The 20,915-nt window shown below is 44.0% G+C and overlaps 1 protein-coding gene across 3 annotated transcripts in view; it reads right to left on the minus strand.

Annotated features, from left to right (window-relative positions):
* Rtn4ip1 (reticulon 4 interacting protein 1) overlaps positions 1–20,915 on the minus strand; it is a 42,182-nt gene that overhangs the window by 18,486 nt on the left and 2,781 nt on the right. For all 3 annotated transcript variants that reach the window (XM_036168789.1, XM_036168791.1, XM_036168790.1), the window contains exons 2-6: positions 18,557–18,708; positions 16,803–16,871; positions 15,854–15,978; positions 8,275–8,323; positions 2,305–2,441 (exon numbers count right to left, since the gene is read on the minus strand). In XM_036168789.1, coding sequence (XP_036024682.1) covers positions 2,305–2,441; positions 8,275–8,323; positions 15,854–15,978; positions 16,803–16,871; positions 18,557–18,708 — 532 coding nt within the window. The remainder of the gene's footprint in view (positions 1–2,304; positions 2,442–8,274; positions 8,324–15,853; positions 15,979–16,802; positions 16,872–18,556; positions 18,709–20,915) is intronic.

The raw sequence follows: 20,915 nt of genomic DNA on the forward strand, positions 1-20,915 counted from the left end.
ACACTGGCAGCCGAACTTGGTAATGTGTAAGAGTCACCCAAGTGGCACTGGTTTTGAAAGCAGAAAGGGGTCATAGAGAACAGCTGATGCTTAACATCAGAGGCCACTGGTGAAGATGCAGCCTCAATGGCAGCTGAAGGCCCAGGACTGAAGAAGTCTTGGCACCATGAAGAGAGCCTATGAGAGGTTCTTGATGAAAGTGCAGCCCAGTTGCAGCAGACGACCCAGCATTTTGGAGATGCCAACACCATGGGATGAGCACCAAGAACAGCAGCATCAGGTTGTGGAGCCTGCCCCAGCCTAGAAGACAGGTGTGGACGCTGCAGAGGGCGGAGCCAGCGAAGTGATCCAAGCCCCCTGAAGGAGCTCAGAAGGTCGTGAGTGAACCCTAGATATTGGACAATAAGTTATGTCCACTGCTGGAGTTTGGTTTACTTTGTTCAGATTGTGACTGTGCTTTGGTTCATTATTTTTTATTTTATTGGAGCCCACAGTAGAGACACTTTAAACTTGAGAGAGAGAGAGATGTTTTGGACTTTTACAGACTTTAGATTTAAAAAAGACTAGATTATTTTTAAAGAGACAGCTTTTGAAATGTTTGAATTTGTAAGGACATGGGGCTTTTTAATGAAGTTTGTAAAACGTTTTATATTGTGATATCTTTATTAACGTGTGATCTTGGGTGTTGGAATTCCTGGCCACTTCCCCAGCTACATGACCACACATGTGCTGTCCGGTAGCCAAACAAGAGGCTTAGTTATCTCAGGAACTTACATCCTATGTAATCCTTGTGCTGCATGCAGCATGATCACAAAATCTACACACATGCATGGCATAGCTAGGTAAGCCCATATGCACATGTGCGGAGGAATCCATAAAAGCGGGTCACAGACTCCTCCCCCTCTTCTTCCTCTCACTGCCCCACCTCTCTTCCCTTTAACAAACTCCTACCGTGGGTTTTGCTGTGCCTCGTGGCTTTTCTTGAAAGGCAAACAGCACTGCATAATAATGACTAACATTGGGGCAAACAAGAAAGGAAAGGTTGTGTCTTAACAGTGACGTGTCTGTGTGTCAAGCTGACAAGGGGTCAGTTTGCTGGCTAGCTTTATGTTAACTTGACATAAGCTAGAGTAATCAGAGAGGAGAGAGGCTTAGCAGGAAACACCTCCATAAGATCTGGCTATAGGCATTTTCTTAATTACTGACTGATGGGGAGGGCCCAGTCCACTGTGCGTGGTGCCATCCCTGGACTGGTGGTCCTGGTTCTTTAAGAAAGCAGGCTGAGCAAACCACAAAAAGCAGGACAGTAAGCAGCACCCCTCCATGGCCTCTGCACCAGCTCCTGCCTCCAGGTTCCTGCCCTGTTGGAGTTCCTGTCCTGACTTCCTTTGATGAAGAACAGTGGCATGGTAACCTAAGCCAAATCAACCCTTTCCTCCCCAAGCTGCTTTGGTCATGGTGTTTCCTCCCAGCAGTAGTAATCCTGACTAGGACAAGCAGTAGGCAGTAGTCCTTGGAATATAATGGGATGTGAAATCTATGAAGGAGGAAACGTGTCTCATTCCATTCAGCAGCATCCGGTGTCTAGAGCAGTGCCTGATGAGAGCTGAAGCTCCACAAAGGGCAGAACACACAGGCTTCAGCTGGCTGCTCCTGGGAGCACTGCAGAGAGAGCCTTGTACTTTCAACCATCAACATTATACAGCTCCATACAGCTCTGCAGTGTGGCCAAGAAGAACTGGCTTCTGAACATGGATTTTTAAAAAGAAACATTGTAGCCAAATACTTGGGCACTGTACTTTTAGCTCCAGTTTTGCTTCAGCCAATGAAGATCAAATTAGCAGAGAGGCCACAGGCAAGAGCAACAGGGCTTGAGAGAATCCCCCAGTCAGTCTATCTGGTACCGTAGGCCAAGCCACAGGCTGGCTTTCAGGCCTCTGTACACTCCATACTGCTCCCTGCCAGCATTTACTCTTACACTGTGTTTTCTTATGCCTTTACTGAACCCAAACACTGAAATGTGTGTGGGAGTATCCATGTGGTTTCATGCCCTTTTCTCTATTCTTCCTGTGATGGTGCTACAGAAGGAATACACTTCCCAATCTTGTTGCCTTAAAATATCAGACCATGTATAAAAAATAACTTCCAAGGTACATACCATGTGGAAATGAATCCAAATGACGAGGGATGCTTTAGTCTTTAGAAGATTCCAGCATGACTGTGAAGCCACCAAACCACCTCAGATCTGCACACACAACTGTCCTTGTGCCCTCCCCACAACAGGAGCATTGTTCTACCACTTACAGTTTGAAGGACTTCAATTGCTCTTCTACACTTCCCAACGTGTAATCAATGACTTCATCTGCTCCAAGCTTCCTTACAAGTTCACTGGCATCTTGAGAGCAGACTGCTGTCACATGAGCACCCCAAGCTTTCATTATCTGCCAAGGGAAGGGAGAGAGGAGGAGAGAGTGAAAAAAATCAGTTTTTTTAAAAAGAAAAAGTTGGTGCCAGGTGTACACCTATCAGAGTAATCTCTAGAGAACTTTCAAGTCCTCATTCTTAACAAGAACTGTAGAAGGCTACCTATCAGACCTGGTTAAAATGATAAAACTAAACAAGTCAGACAGTCAAGAAAATCCCACTAGATCTCATCTCCCATAGACGAGACCACCTTTCTGTCTTGAAGTTTATGCAGTGCCCCACCAGGACCAGAAAATCCAGGAGAGTCACAGCTCAAATTCCACACCTTTAATGACAAAGGGCAAACAGCAGAGAAAACAAAACAAACTTTATGCATCCTCAGGCAGTGAACTATGACAAAGCATCTGGAACATAAAAGCGACACCTCTTCCTTTGCATCTCCAGAATGACTTGAATCAGGCAGTGCATCCAAGTTGCTGGGGTGATGGACAGATCAGCAGAGTGCCTGCCAGGCAAGCTCAGAACCCAACTTCAGATCCCAGCAGCACGTGCTAAAGTCCCAGCACTGGGGAGGCAGAGATAGGAGAGTCCCTGAAGCTTTTAGGCAGCTAGTCTAGACAAATCAGTGAGCTCCAGCTTCAAGTGACAGGCCTTGTCTCAAAAACCAAGATGGAGGCTAATGGGAGAATAGTGTTGATCTCTGGCCTCCACGTGCACATTTGAGTTTTAGAACACGAATTGGGTCCTCTCCTTTGGAGTAAGAAGGCCTAGATAAATGGTCTCTTGGTTTTAAAACACAAGTAACATATTTAGAATCAGGTTTACAATTAATAAAAGTCCATAATTCTAATGTTATTCAGGTTGAGCATCTGAAATCCCCCTCCAAACCTGATATACCACTTCTAAAATGTTAACTTCACAGAATTAGAAGGGGACCATTTCCAGTTTAGTATCAGGCAAGATACTTCAAATTTATCAAGAAATTTGTATTGATATAGACCAAACCAAGTATGGTGACCACACATGTAATCCTAGCACTTAGGAACATAGAGCCAAAGGGTCAGAAACTCAAGGTCACTCTCAGCCACACAATGTTCAAGGTCAGTCTATGATGCACGGGACCCTATTTCAAAACAAAAACAAAAATATTTCCCAAGGATTCATATAACCTGAAAATCTGAGGAAATTGAACCACTGAGGAAGGATAACATAGTTTATTAGGTTTATGGCCACAGACAGGGACTCTGGAGTAATGGAAGATATTGCTTTCAATAGCAAGTCCTGAGTCAAAGTCACAGGGTGGAATCTAAGATGACCATCTTTTCCCCAAAATATATCCAAGACATTGTTGAGGAAAGGAAATGGCAATGCTAAAGACCTGCATCTTTACATGCTTTTCTTTAGAGATTTATATTTGTTTTATGTACATGAGTGTCTGCTCTGTGTGTGTGTGTGTGTGTGTGTGTGTCTGTGTGTGTGTGTACGTACCACAAGCATGCCTGGTCCCCACAGAGGCCAGATGGGGACACTGGACCACAAGACAGTTGCAAGCTGCCCTGAAGGTGCAGGTAACCAAACCTGTCTCTTAAGAGTAACCAGTGCTCCTGACCACTGAGTCACCCTCCAGCTCCTGACCACTGAGCCACCCTCCAGCTCCTGACCACTGAGCCGCCCTCCAGCTCCTAAGTCTTCAGGAAGAATCTATCATGTGACAAATACTTCGGCTGTTTTCCTCTTAATGTCTAGCTTTTCCCGACCCACTTACTTAGAACTGTCTAGTTATCTTTGACTATGGCTAAAATGTTTAGTGAAGAAGTTTCATGTAAAATAAAGTGTAAATACAGGAAGCACCTAGAAGGCAGAACCATTCAGATCAAGAAACAGAATACCGCCAGGCGGCGGTGCCACACGCCTTTAATCCCAGCACTCGGGAGGCAGAGGCAGGTGGATCTCTGTGAGTTCGAGGCCAGCCTGGGCTACCAAGTGAGTTCCAGGAAAGGCGCAAAGCTACACAGAGAAACCCTGTCTCGAAAAACAAAAACAAAAACAAAAAAAAACAAAAAAACAAAAAAAAAACAAAAAAACAAAAACAAAACAAAAAAACAAAAAAAAAAAAAAAGAAAAGAAACAGAATACCTGTAGCCTTCAGAGGTTTTTCTTTTCATCCTGTCTCAACACAAGGCCCTCTCTCAACCACTTCCTCCTTAAGTCACCATTATCTTGATTTTTTACAGTAATCAATTCCTGACATTAAAAGCATTGTCGGGTTAGAGAGATGGCTCAGCGGTTAAGAACACTGACTGCTCTTCTAGAGGTCCGGAGTCCAATTCCCAGCAACCACAGGGTGGCTCACAACCATCTATAATGAGATCTGGTACCCTCTTCTGGCATGCAAGGATACATGGAGGCAGAATGTTGTATACATAATAAAAAAAAAAAACAACCCAAAAACATTGTCATCCAAATATGCATTCCTCAGGCACTATTATTTTGGTTGTGCTCATTTTTTAACTAAGGGGGGAGGGGCTCTTCTCAATCACAGGCTGCTGTTCTATCCCTCTGCTCTCCTACGATTCACCTGTGGAAGAACCCAGGCCACGTGACCTGCAGACTTGCCCCTAGTTTGGAACTTGTTTGCACAGGGGCCACTCCTGCATGTTGGTGTGTAGGAGATGGCTGTAAGGCCAGGTCAGGTCAGGCTGAGTTTCAGTCTCTTTAGAAAATCATCGAGAGCGTCTCACAAAGCTTGAGGAGGCCAGCTGTCAATGCTCAGGACTTAGGCCTGTCCACTGCTGGCTGCAAAGTAGTAATGTTCCAATTCTATTGCTTTTTATTTAGTAGTTATAATTAATAAATACCTCCCTTCAAATACTAGATGGTTTGTTCAGTCATACAGTTCATTAAGTTCAGACCAGCCTGGGTCTACAGAGCGAGATTCAGGACAGCAAAGCTACACAGAGAAACCCTGTCTCGAAAAAGAGATAAAAATAAAAATAAAAAACTGGCAGGACAAAAGCTGGGGCTACACATACATGACAGATCACTTCTCTAATGAGCACAAGGTGAGGGGCAATGCGGGAATATTTAATTATTTCCCTTTATCAATTTATAATACAATAACTTGTTCCTCATAACCTTTCAAAAGTAATCACTTTTCAAAAAAATACATCACCAAGAAACTCATGGATTTAAATCTTTATATGGATTCAACCTACTATCATCATTACAGAAAATTACTGCAGTCTCTCTAAAATGGCTCCCAACTCCGACACTGACCTAAAGGTCTGATGTACCCCTGCCACTGTGAAACTCGGCACGCTCACACTGTGAAGCCTGTAACTGCCCGTTTCTCTACAGGCTCTGCATTCTTTCAGTGAGAAGCGATACAGCAAGAGACAGTTCACACATTCACACACTCCCGAGCTCTTACTGATGACCACAACTCAAGTGGGAGAGCCAGGGCGGATTACTAGGAGCCCTGGAGGCACAGGCTGGCATGTAAGAGGCTGAGTTCAACCCTGTACCATCTCCAAAATATTTAACAATTAGACTACGACTCATGCCTGTGATGTTCGCTCTGTGAGAATTTTGTTAAACTACACATTTATGTCACATGTACTTTTTTGAGTTATATATCACAACAGAAATTTTTAAAATATTTTTAAGATGTGACAATTTAAATGAGTGACTATCACTCAAAACTAAACCCAGAAGCACTAGGGGTGTAGCTCAGTGGTATAGAGAATAATGTACTAAAACCTCCAAAATGATAAGTTAAACTTTGGCTTTTGGTAAGCAGATCGTCTTGGGTATGCAGCAGCAGCAGCAGCAGCAGAAGCAACTATCAGTTTTGGATCTCTACCTGCCCCTAGCGTGTTTTCATTTCATTTAATTATGACACCCTTAGGCATGGCATGGTGTCTGGTTGTGGTTCAGACTTCTATTTCCCTAAGGAAGAATGATGTTCAGTGTCTTCCCATGAACTTATATATGATCTTTCAAAAACAGCATATTTTGAGTTTTTCCCATGTTTTTTATTGGTGTATATTGATTGTACAAAATAATGTTTCATTGTGTTTCCTTAATTCAGGATCTCATTATATACACTTGGTTGACCTCAAACTAAAGATCCTCCTGCCTCCTTGGCATCTTTCTGTTTTGAAAATGATGTTGTCTTTCTGTTGTGTAGGTATGACTTCTTTATGTAGCATGGAAATCAGGCCCTTATCAAATTAACAACTTATAAATACTTCCCTGTGGTGTGACGGTTAATTCTGACTGCCAATTTGTAGGATCTAGACTCCTCCAGGAGACAAGCCTGTGAGTACCGCAGTGAGGGATGATCTAGGTTAGCTGAGGTGGGGAGACCAACCTTAATGTGGTGGTGCTGGTTCCCGGGCCAGGGTCCCAGACTATCAAAAGGAGGAAGCCAGGTGAGCACCAGTACTCATGGTGCTCTGCTTCCTGACTGCAGGTCCCCAGATCCTGCTGCCCCAAGTGACCAGCTGTCCCCAGATCCTGCTGCCCCAAGTGACCAGCTGTCCCCAGACCCAGCTGCCTGACTCCCTTTCCTCTTAAGGCACTTTTTTCACATTTTGTCACGGCTACAAGGAAAATAACTGAGACATATGGGTTGCTTAAAATCTCCTTGATAGTGCCCTTTGATGTGTCAAGATTTTTAACTTGCTTTTTAAGTCTATTGTTTATGTTTTTAGTGCCACATCTAAGAATCTGCTGCCAAATCTAAGGGGATGACTGTTTCTAGCTGGTTTCTTCTGAGAGTTTTATGGTCGGTGCTCTTACGTTTAACTCTCTGATTCACCTTGAATTATTTTTGTGTATCATATAGGTAAGGGTCCAATTCCCTTCTTTTGTGGGTGGACATCAAGTTGTCTCATCATGTGTTGGAAGGACATTTCCCCCTCACTTAACCATTTTGCCATCCTTGTTAACAATGAAATGATGGGGCTGGAGTGACAGGTGCTCCCCCACAGGAGCCTACATCAGTTACCGGCTCATAACCACTACAACTCCAACTTCAGGGGATCCAACACCCTCTTCTTGCCTCTGCACACACCTGCCACACCTTCACATAGACACAAAAAAAACCTGACCACACATGTATAGATTTGTCTCTAGATAGTTAATTTTTTCCACTGTGTTCTTGTTGTGCTTTCTCTTCCTCCTTCCCTCCCTCCCTCCTTTGGTAATATTGTTTACTACTAAACTACAAACCTTTAACTACAACCACCACCATGGTCTTCCTCCACACATTCAACTTTTCCACACTAAACGACTGGAAAGGTTAATGGTTCCTTTCGTATTAGAATATATTCATTTGGGTCACTGAAATTAAAAGGCATTTACTACATGCCCTATTTTTCTTTCACTGTGTGAAAACACTAACCAAAACCAATTTGGGAAGTAAAGTATTTCAGCTTACAGACTGTACTCTATTATCAAGGAAGTCAGGTAGGAACTCAAAGCAGGAACTGATGCAGAGGCCATGGAGGGGTGCTGCTCACTGGCTTGTTCTCCATGGCTTGCTCAGCCTGCTTTCCTATACAACCCAGGACCACCAGCCCATGGGTAGCACCGCCCACAGTGAGGTGGGCCCTCCTCCATCAAACCATAATCAAGACAATGCCCCATAGCCATGCCCACAAGCCAGTTTGATGGAGGCCATTCCTTAATTGAAGTTTCCTTTTCCCTAACTATAGCTGGTTTCAAGCTGACAAAATGAACCAGTACACTGGACCCAGCTTTGAAGGAAAGCTAATTTATAACGTACAAATTTATAAATTCATAGACACAAAGGTCTTCCTAGCCACAAGATTAAGAAAGTCTTACCTGTATCGCAAAAGTACCAACTCCACCTGAGGCACCCAAGATTAACGCACTACAATTGAAGACAAAACACAGCCAGTGAGAATCTGCAGACATCCCTGCCAAGCAGAACTCTGAAAAGTAGAAACCCCTCAGTGACAATCCTTCCCCAAAGCAAATCAGTTATTCACCTTTCCAAGACTGAATTACACAGATTTCACCAAGAAGCTTCAAATGCTTGAAATGAAACATTTTACAAACTGAAAACACAAGCTATCAGCACTCTAACGATTTCCTTTGACTGTAGTTCGGATGGCGCTTTGAAACTCCGTTTTACAGTTTCTCTAGGCTAAAGTTACTACCTTCCTCTGTAAGGAGGAAACCTGAGGTGCTTGTTAATGTGGCTCTCTCAGAAAAGTCACATTCCTGACTACATTCCTGCCACAGTGGAAGGAACACCTTGTGTTCAGGCATGTCCTGCTAAACTCAACTGTCAGACAGGACTCTCATCCTCTGTATGACTTCCTGTGGAAGCAAACACCTGTGTCCTGTCAGCACAGGCACTTACCACATTTACCCAGTGACCTCCCCCCACTTGGGACAGAGGGCTAGGCCTGGAGTCTGTGGAGAGTGGAGTAGAGGTAAGAATGGAGGGGGAGGGGGGAGCCTGAGTCTCTAAACACAATGCAAGGCCAGGTGTGCATAGGATACAAACCTACCGTCCATTCCCAAAGAAGTCTGATCTGAAAGAGAATCAGTGGTCAAAACTCACCGCATCAGGCAGGCAAGATGGTTCAGTGGGTAAAGGTACTTGGTGTGAAAGCCTGACCACCTTGAGTTCAATCATTGGAACCCACAGGGAAGGGAGAACAGCCTCCTGAAAGTTGTCCTCTGATTACACACACACACACACACACACACACACACACACACACACACACACACACAGAATAAAAAATATTTGAAAGAACCACTGCTTTGCCTTCTTGGATGGGTTTTGAATGCCTAGAAAACTGTATTGGTCTGTAGTCTGGGACTGTGTCACCAACGGGGTAGAGGGACACCACACAATGGCTGTCTGGTATCTGCTGCTCTATGAACTATTATGGGAGACGGCTTCATGAAAATTCCGAGTGCCCACAGCAAAACAGACTTCTGAGACTAAGTGGTGGCGTGCTGGCTGCTTGTCTGCCACTATCATTACATAACTGCTACTTGTGGCTCTCTTCTTCACTACCAGACAGTACAGAATCTCACCACCTACTGCTACCCAGTGCACTGAACCTTACAACACGCACTCCATCTATAATCTTAACCCCAGTTTCATTTTCCCTGTCCCTCACTGGAATCACAGAGGCTGATTATTATCATCTGTTATATGTTAAAAGTTATTACTATAATTTCCAAGCCAGCTGTTCCCTTTGAAATACCATTAAATATAATTAAAAGAAGTCTCCTTGCAAATCATGTTCCTTCTATGAGTAGTTTTCATCTCACAAAACTATCAATACTGAAGGAAAGAAGAAACTCTGGAGATGTCTCGCTCCTTCAAACTTCCATCTCAAGCTTTACATACAGCCTTAGTATTTCTAAGTGGAAAGCACCCCACAGCTGAGGGGGTAGCACACCGAAAACTCAGCACTCAGGAGGCCAAGGCAGGTAACCTACAAGCTCAAGCCGGTCTGGGTGACTTCGTGAGACCGCCTCGAACCAAACTATATAAACAAAGAAAACCTGTCATACAGATCATCTAATAATTAATCTACCCACAAAATATTTGATGCTGACTTTTTGCTCATTATCTAAATTAGTGAAAGTTCAAGAAACTTCAAGCTTCTCTTTTATATTAAGACAGAGAAAAGAACAAACATTTTATCAAGTTTGTAGTTGTCTGTGACCTGGTAATTTTTGAGTCAGGAGGATATTTGTTTAAGAAAATGCTTTTCTGGTGGCTTAAGGATATTTTCCTAGGGAAGCCACAGATCAGAGGCCATTATTCTTAGAAACACCATGGCATTACTCTATGTCTGATGGTTTGTCTGCTTTTTGTTTTGTTTCTTTGTACGAGGGGATGGGGCAAAGGCATTCCATACATGGAGACACTCTCAGCAGATAACAGGTTTTCAGACGTGCAGCCTCTTGTCTCTTGTTCAATGTGGGCACCTATTTCTACTTCGCAGGCACTGAAGGACAGACACCTCCTATCACACCCTGTGCTGGCCAGACCATCCTAGATACCCAGTCAGGGTTTGACGTCATAAAAATCATTGCATCACCATCTGACAAGCAGCGCAGGCATTGCTGAAGAGAAGGGGATCACCAGGCTACTTGGAAGACTGTGTTAAAGTTTCTTCCAGTAAAGGAAAGCTTGAAATGCTTTTCTAAGGGGCTGGAGACATGGCTGCTCTTCCAGAGGACCAGAGTTCAAGTGCCAGCATCCACATGGCAGCTCACAACTGTCTGTAATTCCAATTCCAGGGGATCTGTAAATCCACACATACATACACCTTTACAGACGTATATGCAGGCAAAACTACAATGCATGTAGAATAAAAATAAATAAATCATTAAAAATTTTTAAAAAGACTCTAGTTTCTCCCTGAGAAGACAGGATCAAAAGGATACCAAATATAATGGCTGCCTGGGGATCTAACTGCCAGACACATCTCTGACTCAATTCCTGTCATCTTGTCTCTTCCCATAACCCTTAATCAAAGCAGCTTCATTTCCTAAATAACAGCAAAATTATCTCACAAAAGGAAGACTTGAGACCAGGTTTGGCAACCAGTGTCAGTTCCCAATGATGCCACCTGAGGGCGCCCTCAAAGTGCAAAAGGCCCAGGAGCAGGCTCAAGAAGTGCTGGAGGCACTTGGGACATAATTTTCAAACCGTACAAACTTTAGGTTTGCATAGGATCAAGCAAGGCCTATTCTTTTTTCAAACAAAGTAAATCTCCAAAAGGACAACAGGCAAAATGAATTCTAAAGCCAGCAATAAGCTGACTGTTCCCATGGCTAACCTACCCTCAGTCTATAAAGCACCTCCTCCGAGCCCTAAGGCATGCTGCAGCGCCTCCCTCACAGCAGCACTCCAGTCCCAGGAGGTTTCCTGACCTTGCTTGCTGTAAGGGCCACACCACACATGCAAATCCAACCAAGCTGGAACCCTGGCACAGTGAAGAAAAGTGTGCTGTTTGTTGGTTTACGTCAGTGGTCCTCAACCTTCCTAACGCTGCAACCCTCTAACACAGTTCATTCACGTGGTGACCCTCAACCATGAAGTTATATGCTACTTCATAACTGTAATTTTGCTACTGTTATGGCTTGAGATGAAAATATTTTTGGAGATAGAGAAATATTACACTTGCAAGAGCACTTTAATTCAAAATTGCCCACGTTTTTAGTACATGGCCACTCACTTCCAAATCCACACAGCTTGCTCTGAAGGTTCTGGGGACTGTACTAGTGCAGATCCAGAAAACATGGGGAAATATGAATAATTATTATATTGCTATGCATTCTTCTTTGTTGTTGAGACAGGGTACTAGGTAGCCCTGGCTGGCCTCAAACTTGTTATGTAGCTGAGGGTGGCCTTGAACTCCTGATCCTGCTATCTCAGTCTCCAGAGTGTTGGGAATACAAGCATGTGCCTTCATGCTTGCTTTTTAAACTGTAAATCCTAGCTTGCTGTCATTTCTGCCTAATGTGCAAAGTCTCTAGATAAGCAGGAAGATACTGATGATGTAGTGGTGGCTTCTCTGGAGACACGGCTCAGCAGTGAGGAATGCTCGCCGCTCTTCCAGAGGACCCACCTGAGTCCAGTTCCCAGCACCCATGTCAGGGCTTTCAATTGCATAACTCCAGCTCCAGATCAGACTTCTGCCCTCTACAGGTACTCTCACACATGAGGCACACACACACACACACACACACACACACACACACACACACACACTCATGGAGGAACCAGGAGGAGGGACTTACCCTCAAGTTCTGGGTTGGCCTGTAAAAACCTGGGCTGCAAATGTAGAGATCTAGGCTCGGCCTCAATCATTCTCTAAGGGAAACACTAGGTCTCAGATTCATGAAGCGCAAAGGGCTGAGCAGAGGCATAGTCTGGGATAGTGAACAAAACTGGTAATTCCAATGGAATCTCATCTTCCGCTTCCTTTCTAGCCTGTGTGGACTGGCTTCTCTGACTCCCCACAAGATTAAAGACCATCTATTAGATCCTAATGGCTAAGAAACAAAGATGATATTAACTCTGGCTACATTTTCTGCAGGAAAAAACAATGATCTTTAAGAAAGCAGGATGGTGCTAGTGCTGAACCATATTTCAGCTTCACAAGCTCCTTTTAATTGTGGGAGTGTGGAGACAGGTGAAACAGCAACCGAATTATGCCAGCACAACACACTGCTTGCCTAACCGGCTAAGTTTCCCTACCGAGTAAATAAGTATTATCTCCAATAATAATAAGTGAGACAATAGTTATAAGACAACCAACCAAATCTGACTAAGATAGCCTTCTAAACCTCTGTAATTTATACTGACATTTCCCAGATTACAGGACAGTTCATGTGTGAATTAGACATTTGAAATGTAAATACATTTTCCCATGAAAACAAAGGTATTTATATACACTTTGGCAAATGCCCAAGGTAACTGTGTCTAACTCATAAGGGTTGGCGAACTTCGGACACAGGCTAACAATGCTTCTATTATCTGCAATTATTCAGAATTTTGCCTGGGCCTTGGGATGGATCTTCTAAGTGGACAGGTCCTGGGAACAGGCTTGAATCCCGAGCTCCTTGGGTCACACAGGAGCAGACTAAGGAAGGAAGAAGTGCTGATGGTAACAAAGATGAGAAGTTGTTCAAGCAGACTGCCAAGGTGCCAGTGAGGCTCAGGCCTCAGCCCTTCACTCACACGGAGCGTGGCAGCATGTCAGCACCAACACACGGCTTCATACAACGTAACACAAATAAAGCATGCCAATCACAATCAGCTAAGATGGAGGTCTCTTTCCACCCCTCCACTCGGTCCTTCACACACACACACACACACACACACACACACACACACACCTCCACTCAGTCCTACACACACACACACACACACACACACACACACACACACACACCTCCACTCAGTCCTACACACACACACACACACACACACACACACACACACCTCCACTTAGTCCTTTACACACAAACACACACACACACCTCCACTCAGTCCTACACACACACACACACTCACACACACACCTCCACTTAGTCCTTTACACACAAACATACACACACACCTCCACTCAGTCCTACACACACACACACACACACACACACACACACACACACATACACACACCTCCACTCAGTCCTACACACCTACATACACACACACCTCCACTTGGTCCTTCACACACACACACACACACACACACTCCTCCACTCCCTCCTTCACTCCCCCCATACACACACTAGCTTTGGCAGGGAAGTTGCCGACACAGTGCTCCCCTCCCACCCGTGGTTTCACACTCTGAGGTTCTAGTTACCCACCCCCAAAGCAGAAAATCTAAAATTTTAGAAATAAATAACGTTTAAATAACGTTTAGTAGAGCTCACCAATAGAACTGTTCTAGTTTATCTTTGGATTCAGAATCCATTGGGGAATTTGTTTTCACAGATAATAGGAACTGTTGTACATGTGCTTTGGATTTAGTGGAAATACTGTATGTGGTTCCTAGTCATTTCTGCATAGAAATAAGTTCTTGTTGGCTGCTCTGGCTTAATAATGCCTTCCAAAGTGTTGGCCTGCAATTCCAACACTCAGGAGCCCGAGGAGAAGATCAAATGTCCAGCCTAGGATATACAGAGAGAACCTACTAGATAGCAAGATGGCTCAGCCAGTTGAGGATCTGAGTTAGATCCCTGGAACCCACACAGTAGAAGGAAAAAAGAACTGTGGGGCTGGGAAGATGGTCAGTGGGTAAAGTCACCAGCCTGACCATTGAGTTCCATTTCCTGGGGCCCACGTGATGGAAGGAGGGAACCAAGTCCTGCAAGCTGTCCTCTGGCAGTACATAGCCTGCCCCCCACACACAAGTAAATGTAATTCTTTTTAAATGGAACTGTGCCATTTGAGTCCTGTATCAACTCCAACTCTCCCTCCCTTTCAGTTACTAACTAACTGATCTGGAGTGCCGGCTTTTCTATCAACAAAACAAAAAAACAAAAGAAAATCAAAATAATGAATTTCACTGTCAACTCTATTTGTAAAAGAACATTTTTTACATTGATTTATTTCTTGGGGGAGGGGCCCCAGGGGGTGAACTCGGGCTGTCAGGTTCAATTACAACCCCCTTTATCCACTGAGCCATCACGAGTCCCCAAGTCAGTGTTCTAAACTACAAACTACATTATATGTCCTTGTTAATAACAGAAGTTACTTACTGAGTGCTACCACCTTTACATGCTTGTTCTCACTTAACCTTCAAAACAAAACTCCGAGAGATCAATCAAACAGGTGCCCCCGCTGTGGAGCAGCAGAACCAGAACATGAATGAAAAGATGGCAGCTCTCCCACCCACAGAGCATCTCAGAGCCGCTGTGGTTATCTGTTCTACACATGCTTCACATACTGGTTTTTCTTACACCTACATAACTATGATCAAGTTTATAAGTTGGGTAAATGAATAAAAAATTTGTAATTTATAACAAAACAACCTAACGATTTGTTGTAATAAAAGTTACACGAGTGTAAGGTTTCCCTCGCGCTTCCGAACAGCTCATCCTCTCGGATCATGGCTGACCACAGGAACAGCGACAGAGATTACAGAAGGTGAAAACACAGAAGAGGATAAATGAACCCCGGACAGGGTCACTGTCTCACTGCTCACCTAAACAAGCCTATGTTCTAGTCACTGGAGGGTCAGAACTGCCCTCCAAGATGTAAATACAGAGCCCAAGGGAATTCAGGAGGATTCAACAGCATTTTGTAGTCCTGCTAGAATATACGAAGCTGTGAGCAAGTCCTGGTCGGGAGAGAGTACCGCTCTCAGCTTGGCACGTCCTCACAGGGTATAGAGGCTCGCACCTTTCCTGGGAGCCTCACAAAAGCTGGCTCTCCTCTCCAGAGGCTCACATAGAAACTTTAGCCCCAGGGCTCAAGAGATGGCTCAGCTGTTAAGATAGCTCTGTGCTCTTGCAGAGGATACACACTTGGTGGCTCACAACCACCTGTAACTCCAGTTCCAGAAGATCTGATGTTTTCTTCTGGCCAAGACACCTGCATGCATGTGGTGCACATAACCTCACACAGGCATGCATATAAATAATATATAAATATACAATATATATATAATATATAAACAAGTTTAAATGCCCTAATATAGGAGACTCAAACTCCCAGATAGCTCAACTACACATCTTTTAAAATCTCCATTGGATTCAGCTGAGACTCCATAGCATGAGGCTTTAAAATAAAAGTGTCAAATGTTAGCATCACTGGTCACACAGCTATGGTCATCTCAGCACACACAGGTCTGCTGAAAAGAAGTAGAAGAAAGAAAAGGAGCTTCAGATGTCACACCGCACTTACCGTTTTCCCATGCAATTCTTGGTGCTCAGGCCACCAACCTTGTTTATGGCAGACCAGGCTGTGAGAGCCACATATGGCAAAGAGGCAGCTTGAGTATGAGTGAGTGACTTGGGCTTGTGCGAGACCTACATTGAAAGACAATGGTCAAACCAGGCAGGAACCTGCAAGCCTATGTACACAGCTGAGCATTTGCTTTCACAGGAAAGCAAGAAATTTCTCAGAGCAATGTCTAAACCACTTCTGGGTTCAGTGTTTACTGCACACCCTACTCCAAAGTTGGTTTCAGAATAGTCTCCAAACAGCTCTTTACCTGATCATCGAGGCTCAGTAATGTTTTGCAGCCTACATTATTAGATATACTACTTCACTGTTCATTTAAAAAGACCATATATAATAATCATGTTAGACCTGACTATACCCAGAGATAAATTCCAATAAACCTCAAATCCTGATAAACACATTTTAATTCATTTTTGAGATCAATTGCTTCCTTAACTCTGTTTCCTGGAAAGTAATTTTTCCAGACTTTTTTTTCTATCCTAGTAATTCCTAATGCCTCATAACTCTGAATTCCTCCTCCAGGCTCCTTCTGGGGGCACTTCCTCAATATCAACCCTTTCTCTCTATTAACTGTTAGGTCCCTGACTACATTTGATTCCTCCACGCCCCTCCCTTGGGTGTATTTGGTACCTACTGGGTAGAGGGGAGCATGGCGGCGTTCACACCTCAGCCCGTGTCTCTGCTCTGAGGGTGCAGATGACTGCTCCAGCAGTCAGTGCTAATATAACATCAAACAGCTTGTACTCTTTCAAAGTTTCCTAGTCTTTATTTTAGCTCTCTCAAAGTTGCCCATAAAACATGAATCTAATCTGAAAAACCACCAATAACTTTCGAGATGCCTGCCGGTCTCCTTCTACAACTAAGCATTTCAGCAGAGATGGCGAGTTACCTCATTCCCACTGACCACAACGAATTCTGAGAGAGTGCCTTGTTTCCAAGGAGGAACTGCAGCCCAGACCTGAAATGCAGATGTGCAGCTTTATTAGACACAGAGATGTCTGACCCAAGCTGAGCGTGAAAGCATTCCCTAATACATGGCTACCTTGGGGGGGGGGGGGGGGAGGCGCTCCAGTACAAAAAGTTAAGCTTCACATAATACCAACTCATTGCTGAGTATGATTCTGGATTTAGCAACTCAAACCACACTGGATACACATACTAATACACCTACCGCATTCAGTAAGATTCTTCTGGGGATCTAGGACTTACGAGCTTGGCTTTCAACTTTTATTTGTTTATATATATATGTACATATATAAATATTTGAGACAGGGCCTCATCAGGTAGCCCGGGGGGACCTCAAACTTTTAATCTCCTCATCACAGATTCCTTAGCGCTGGGATCAAAGGTGAGCCTCACCATGCCCAGCTAGCTGAGGGACACTTTATAACAGGGCCTCCTCAACTACAAGCTGGCCTGGCTGTGCTGACTTACAGGGCTTATCTTCTCTGTGAAAAGAAACCAGAACATGGCTATTATCATGAGCTCACTACTATCTCTTGGCATGAACATCCCAAGTGACAAGTGACAGGAGAATGTACCAAGCTTTAGCTATTTCAAAGTCAGCTGACCCATAAGGTAGAGACTGTCCTTTAAAGACTCAAGCAAAAGAGATAGTCCTAATCCTATATGTTTTAAAGTCTTGCAATTCTTAAGTATGAAGTTAGAGAATTCAAGTACAAGCTGAGGCCAAGGTGCTGCCACAGGTACAAGATAAGCCTGAGCTACAGTGTTCCAAGCAGCAAGACCCTGTCTCAAAAAAAAAAAAAAAAAAAAAAAAAAGGAAGGAAGGAAGGAACAAATAAGCAAACAAATGTTCTGGCCAAAGCAGTCAGTGGTAACAGAGTCTATTTCCGAAGGAAGCAGGATCAGCCTCACCAGGTCACCCACGCACCTGCAATCCCAACACTTGGGAGGTGGAGGAGGATTAGGAGCAAAAGCTGTCCTCGGCTACAAACCAAGTTCGAGACCCAACTCTACTCAGTCTAAAATCATTTTAAAAATTAAAAAGTAGAATGGAAATTGAATATTTAAAAAGGGAATAAAGAGAGCTGGGCATAGTGGCACATGCCGGTAAACCCAGCACTTGGGAGGTGGACACAGCAGAATGGTCTGTCCGCGGGCATCCTGTGGTGGTTTGCAGAACGGTCCCACAGGCTCACACGTTTGCATACGTGGTCCCCAGCTGATGGACTGTGTGGGGTTGGGTTAAGAGGTGTGGCCTTGTTGGAATGGATAGGTCCTTATTGGACAAGGTGTGTCACTGGGGATGGGCTTGAAAGTTTCAAAATCCCATTCCAGGCCCAGTGCCTCTTGGATCAGTATATAAAGCTTTCAGTTACTTCTCTAGCACCTTGCCTGCCTATGTGTCACCATGCTCCCCACTATGATGATAACGGACTAACCCTCTGAACCTGTGAGCAAGCCTCAAGTAAATGTTTCCTTTGATAAGAATTGTCTTGGTCATGTGTCTCTTCACTGCAATAGAGCAGTGACTAAGTCACTTGTTTTGTATGTAACAAGCTGAGGCCAGCCTGAGTTCCATGAAAACCAGTCTCAAAAAACAAAAGCAAGAAAAGAGAAGAGTTGGAGAGGAGGGGAGGGAGAAGGAGGGGAGATGATAAGGAAGAAGGATTAACTCACCTCATCTCCAGGCTTGAAATACTTCACATCAAGCCCACACTCCATCACCACACCAGACACATCCCGACCCAGAGTCAGAGGGAACTCTTCTCCTTTGGTTCTTATATGCAGAGGATCCCGCTTCATATTTAAAGCTGTGGCTCCATAACCACCTACAAAACACAATTTACCTGCTTCTTAAAGGAAAAGGTCAGAATGATTTTTAAATACTATAGGACACAGGCAAGTCGATGTCATATGCTCAAACGTAGACTCTACTGTTTGGTCACCACACAGTGCAGTGTAAAAACAAACAAACAAAAAACTGGGTGTTGTTCCTTTCAAAGAAAATTACTTAGAAAGCTGCAATCACTAAAACCACAATTGCTCAAAGTCTCTTTGAAACTCAGATTGCAAAACTGTCTTCTGCAGTTTTAGAATCCTCTTTTACATAATTGCTCTTTGAAGATGGTATCTCTGTTAATGTAGTCATTTGCAAACTTTTAAAGTTTTTAGACAGGATCTTGCTATGTAGCCCAGGCTGGCCTTAAACTCCTGACCCTCTTATCTTGGCTGGAATGCTGGGGCTACAGAGATGTGCTACCATGTTTGTATGAGTTTTTAGCAACTTCTTTAGTCTGTAAAGAAGATAAACGTTCAGCCTGTTAAAGAATTCATACACATTACAGTACCTAATACTAACACTCGATTATGAGTTTGAGTTCTAGTCTCCGTCTCCTAAAAATCTATCTAGAATAATGATCTGAGTAAGTGCAAAGAATTATAGTGGAAAAGCCACTGAGCTGCACATCTGATGGCTGATCAGGTCAGTTGCATTATATCTGGAGGGTGGGGTGCATTGTTTTTGGAGGTTGTTTTTGAAACAGTGTCTCACTGTGTAGCCCTGGCTGACCTGGACTAACTATGTACACCAAGCTGACCTCACAGAGAGAGATCCATCTGCTTCTGCCTCCCCAGTGTTAGGACTAAAGAAAGGTGTGTGGTACCACAACGGGCTCACATCTTGTTTTTAAGGATATTTACACAGATAACAGGTAAGTCAAACAGAACCCATTCTTTGGTCAAATGAATTAACTACTCTATGTACAATAATAATCCAAAGTAAGAAGTGGGCCTCGCTACTCCAGGGGAGTTCTCAAAACCAAGGGAAGGCCCTTGAAAATATTTAATGCTGTTTTCAAATGAGACCAAAAGCAGCAAAGGGACTCCAAACCAGCATAACACCCAGACAGGGGAAAAGAAGAAGTAATACTAACCACGAGGGTGTATGCTTGTGTGAATGACCCACTACAAGAGAACAAAGAAATGCAGGAGAGAAGAGAAGCCCCCGAGAAAGTGAGACAGGATCCCAGAGACATGAGGAAAGCTAGCCTTAGATGGGGCAGTGACAACCAGTCTACACAGCAGTAAAAAGCAGACAAGGGGAGATGCTGACAGGTGGGCAGTCTGCAGAAGCTGTTTGTCTAAGGGGGGTGGGGGGGGGATCAAGGCACTTGGGAGAAAAATCAAAGTTGGGATAGTCCCAGAAAAATTTCAGCTGGTGGTCCTTAGGCCAACATTCCACACTTGCCATCTGGCTTGCTAGAATGTCAGTCCACGACAGAAAATGACAAGAGTGCATGGGGACTCACAAAGGGACATACTCATCTTCCCTGTCTATATGTATTTCCCTCTGCTAAGACACAGCAACTTACTCACTGAAACCCCTTGTGGTCTGAGCAACAGAAGTGTCCATTTTCCTTGTCACAATTCAGTTGCGAATTTCTGAGGTCCCAAGTCAACAGATCAGACTGTTTTCTTAATAACTCTAATATGCTAATATACTAAGAGTAGCCAGGCCCAGCTATCCTCATCTCACGCCAGAAGTGGCCAGCTTATAGTGAGAAACCTGTCTGATGGCAAAATGGGGTTTAAGCTTGTCATCCCAGCTTCGGGTGGTAGCACACATAACTGGAACCCTAGCACTTGTGGAATGCAGGCAGGAGGGTCAGCAGTTCAGGGTCATCCTCAGCCACCTTGAGTCTGAGGCCAGCCCAGCTCACAAGAGATTCTTACAAAAAGACAAGAGTGCCTCCCACTAACATAGGTTTGACTTGTCCAGAGTTGGGCTAATTTGGAAAATGCAAGATTTCATCCTCTGAAGAAAAGCCAATAAGAGTTATTCTGCCAGGTAAAGGAAACAAAAGTCATTTTAGGGATACTTTACTCAAATATCCACAATATTCCCAAGATAACATGTAATTATTTTGTTTTGCTGTGCTTATTGCTGTTAATGCTGGGGATCTGGCCCAGGGACATGCATGGCTACATAAAGGAATTACTACTGAGCTATACCTCTGGCCCTGATAAAAATCTGATT

The sequence above is a fragment of the Onychomys torridus genome, chromosome 19, assembly GCF_903995425.1.
Source record: "Onychomys torridus chromosome 19, mOncTor1.1, whole genome shotgun sequence".
NCBI classification, from domain to species: domain Eukaryota; kingdom Metazoa; phylum Chordata; class Mammalia; order Rodentia; family Cricetidae; genus Onychomys; species Onychomys torridus.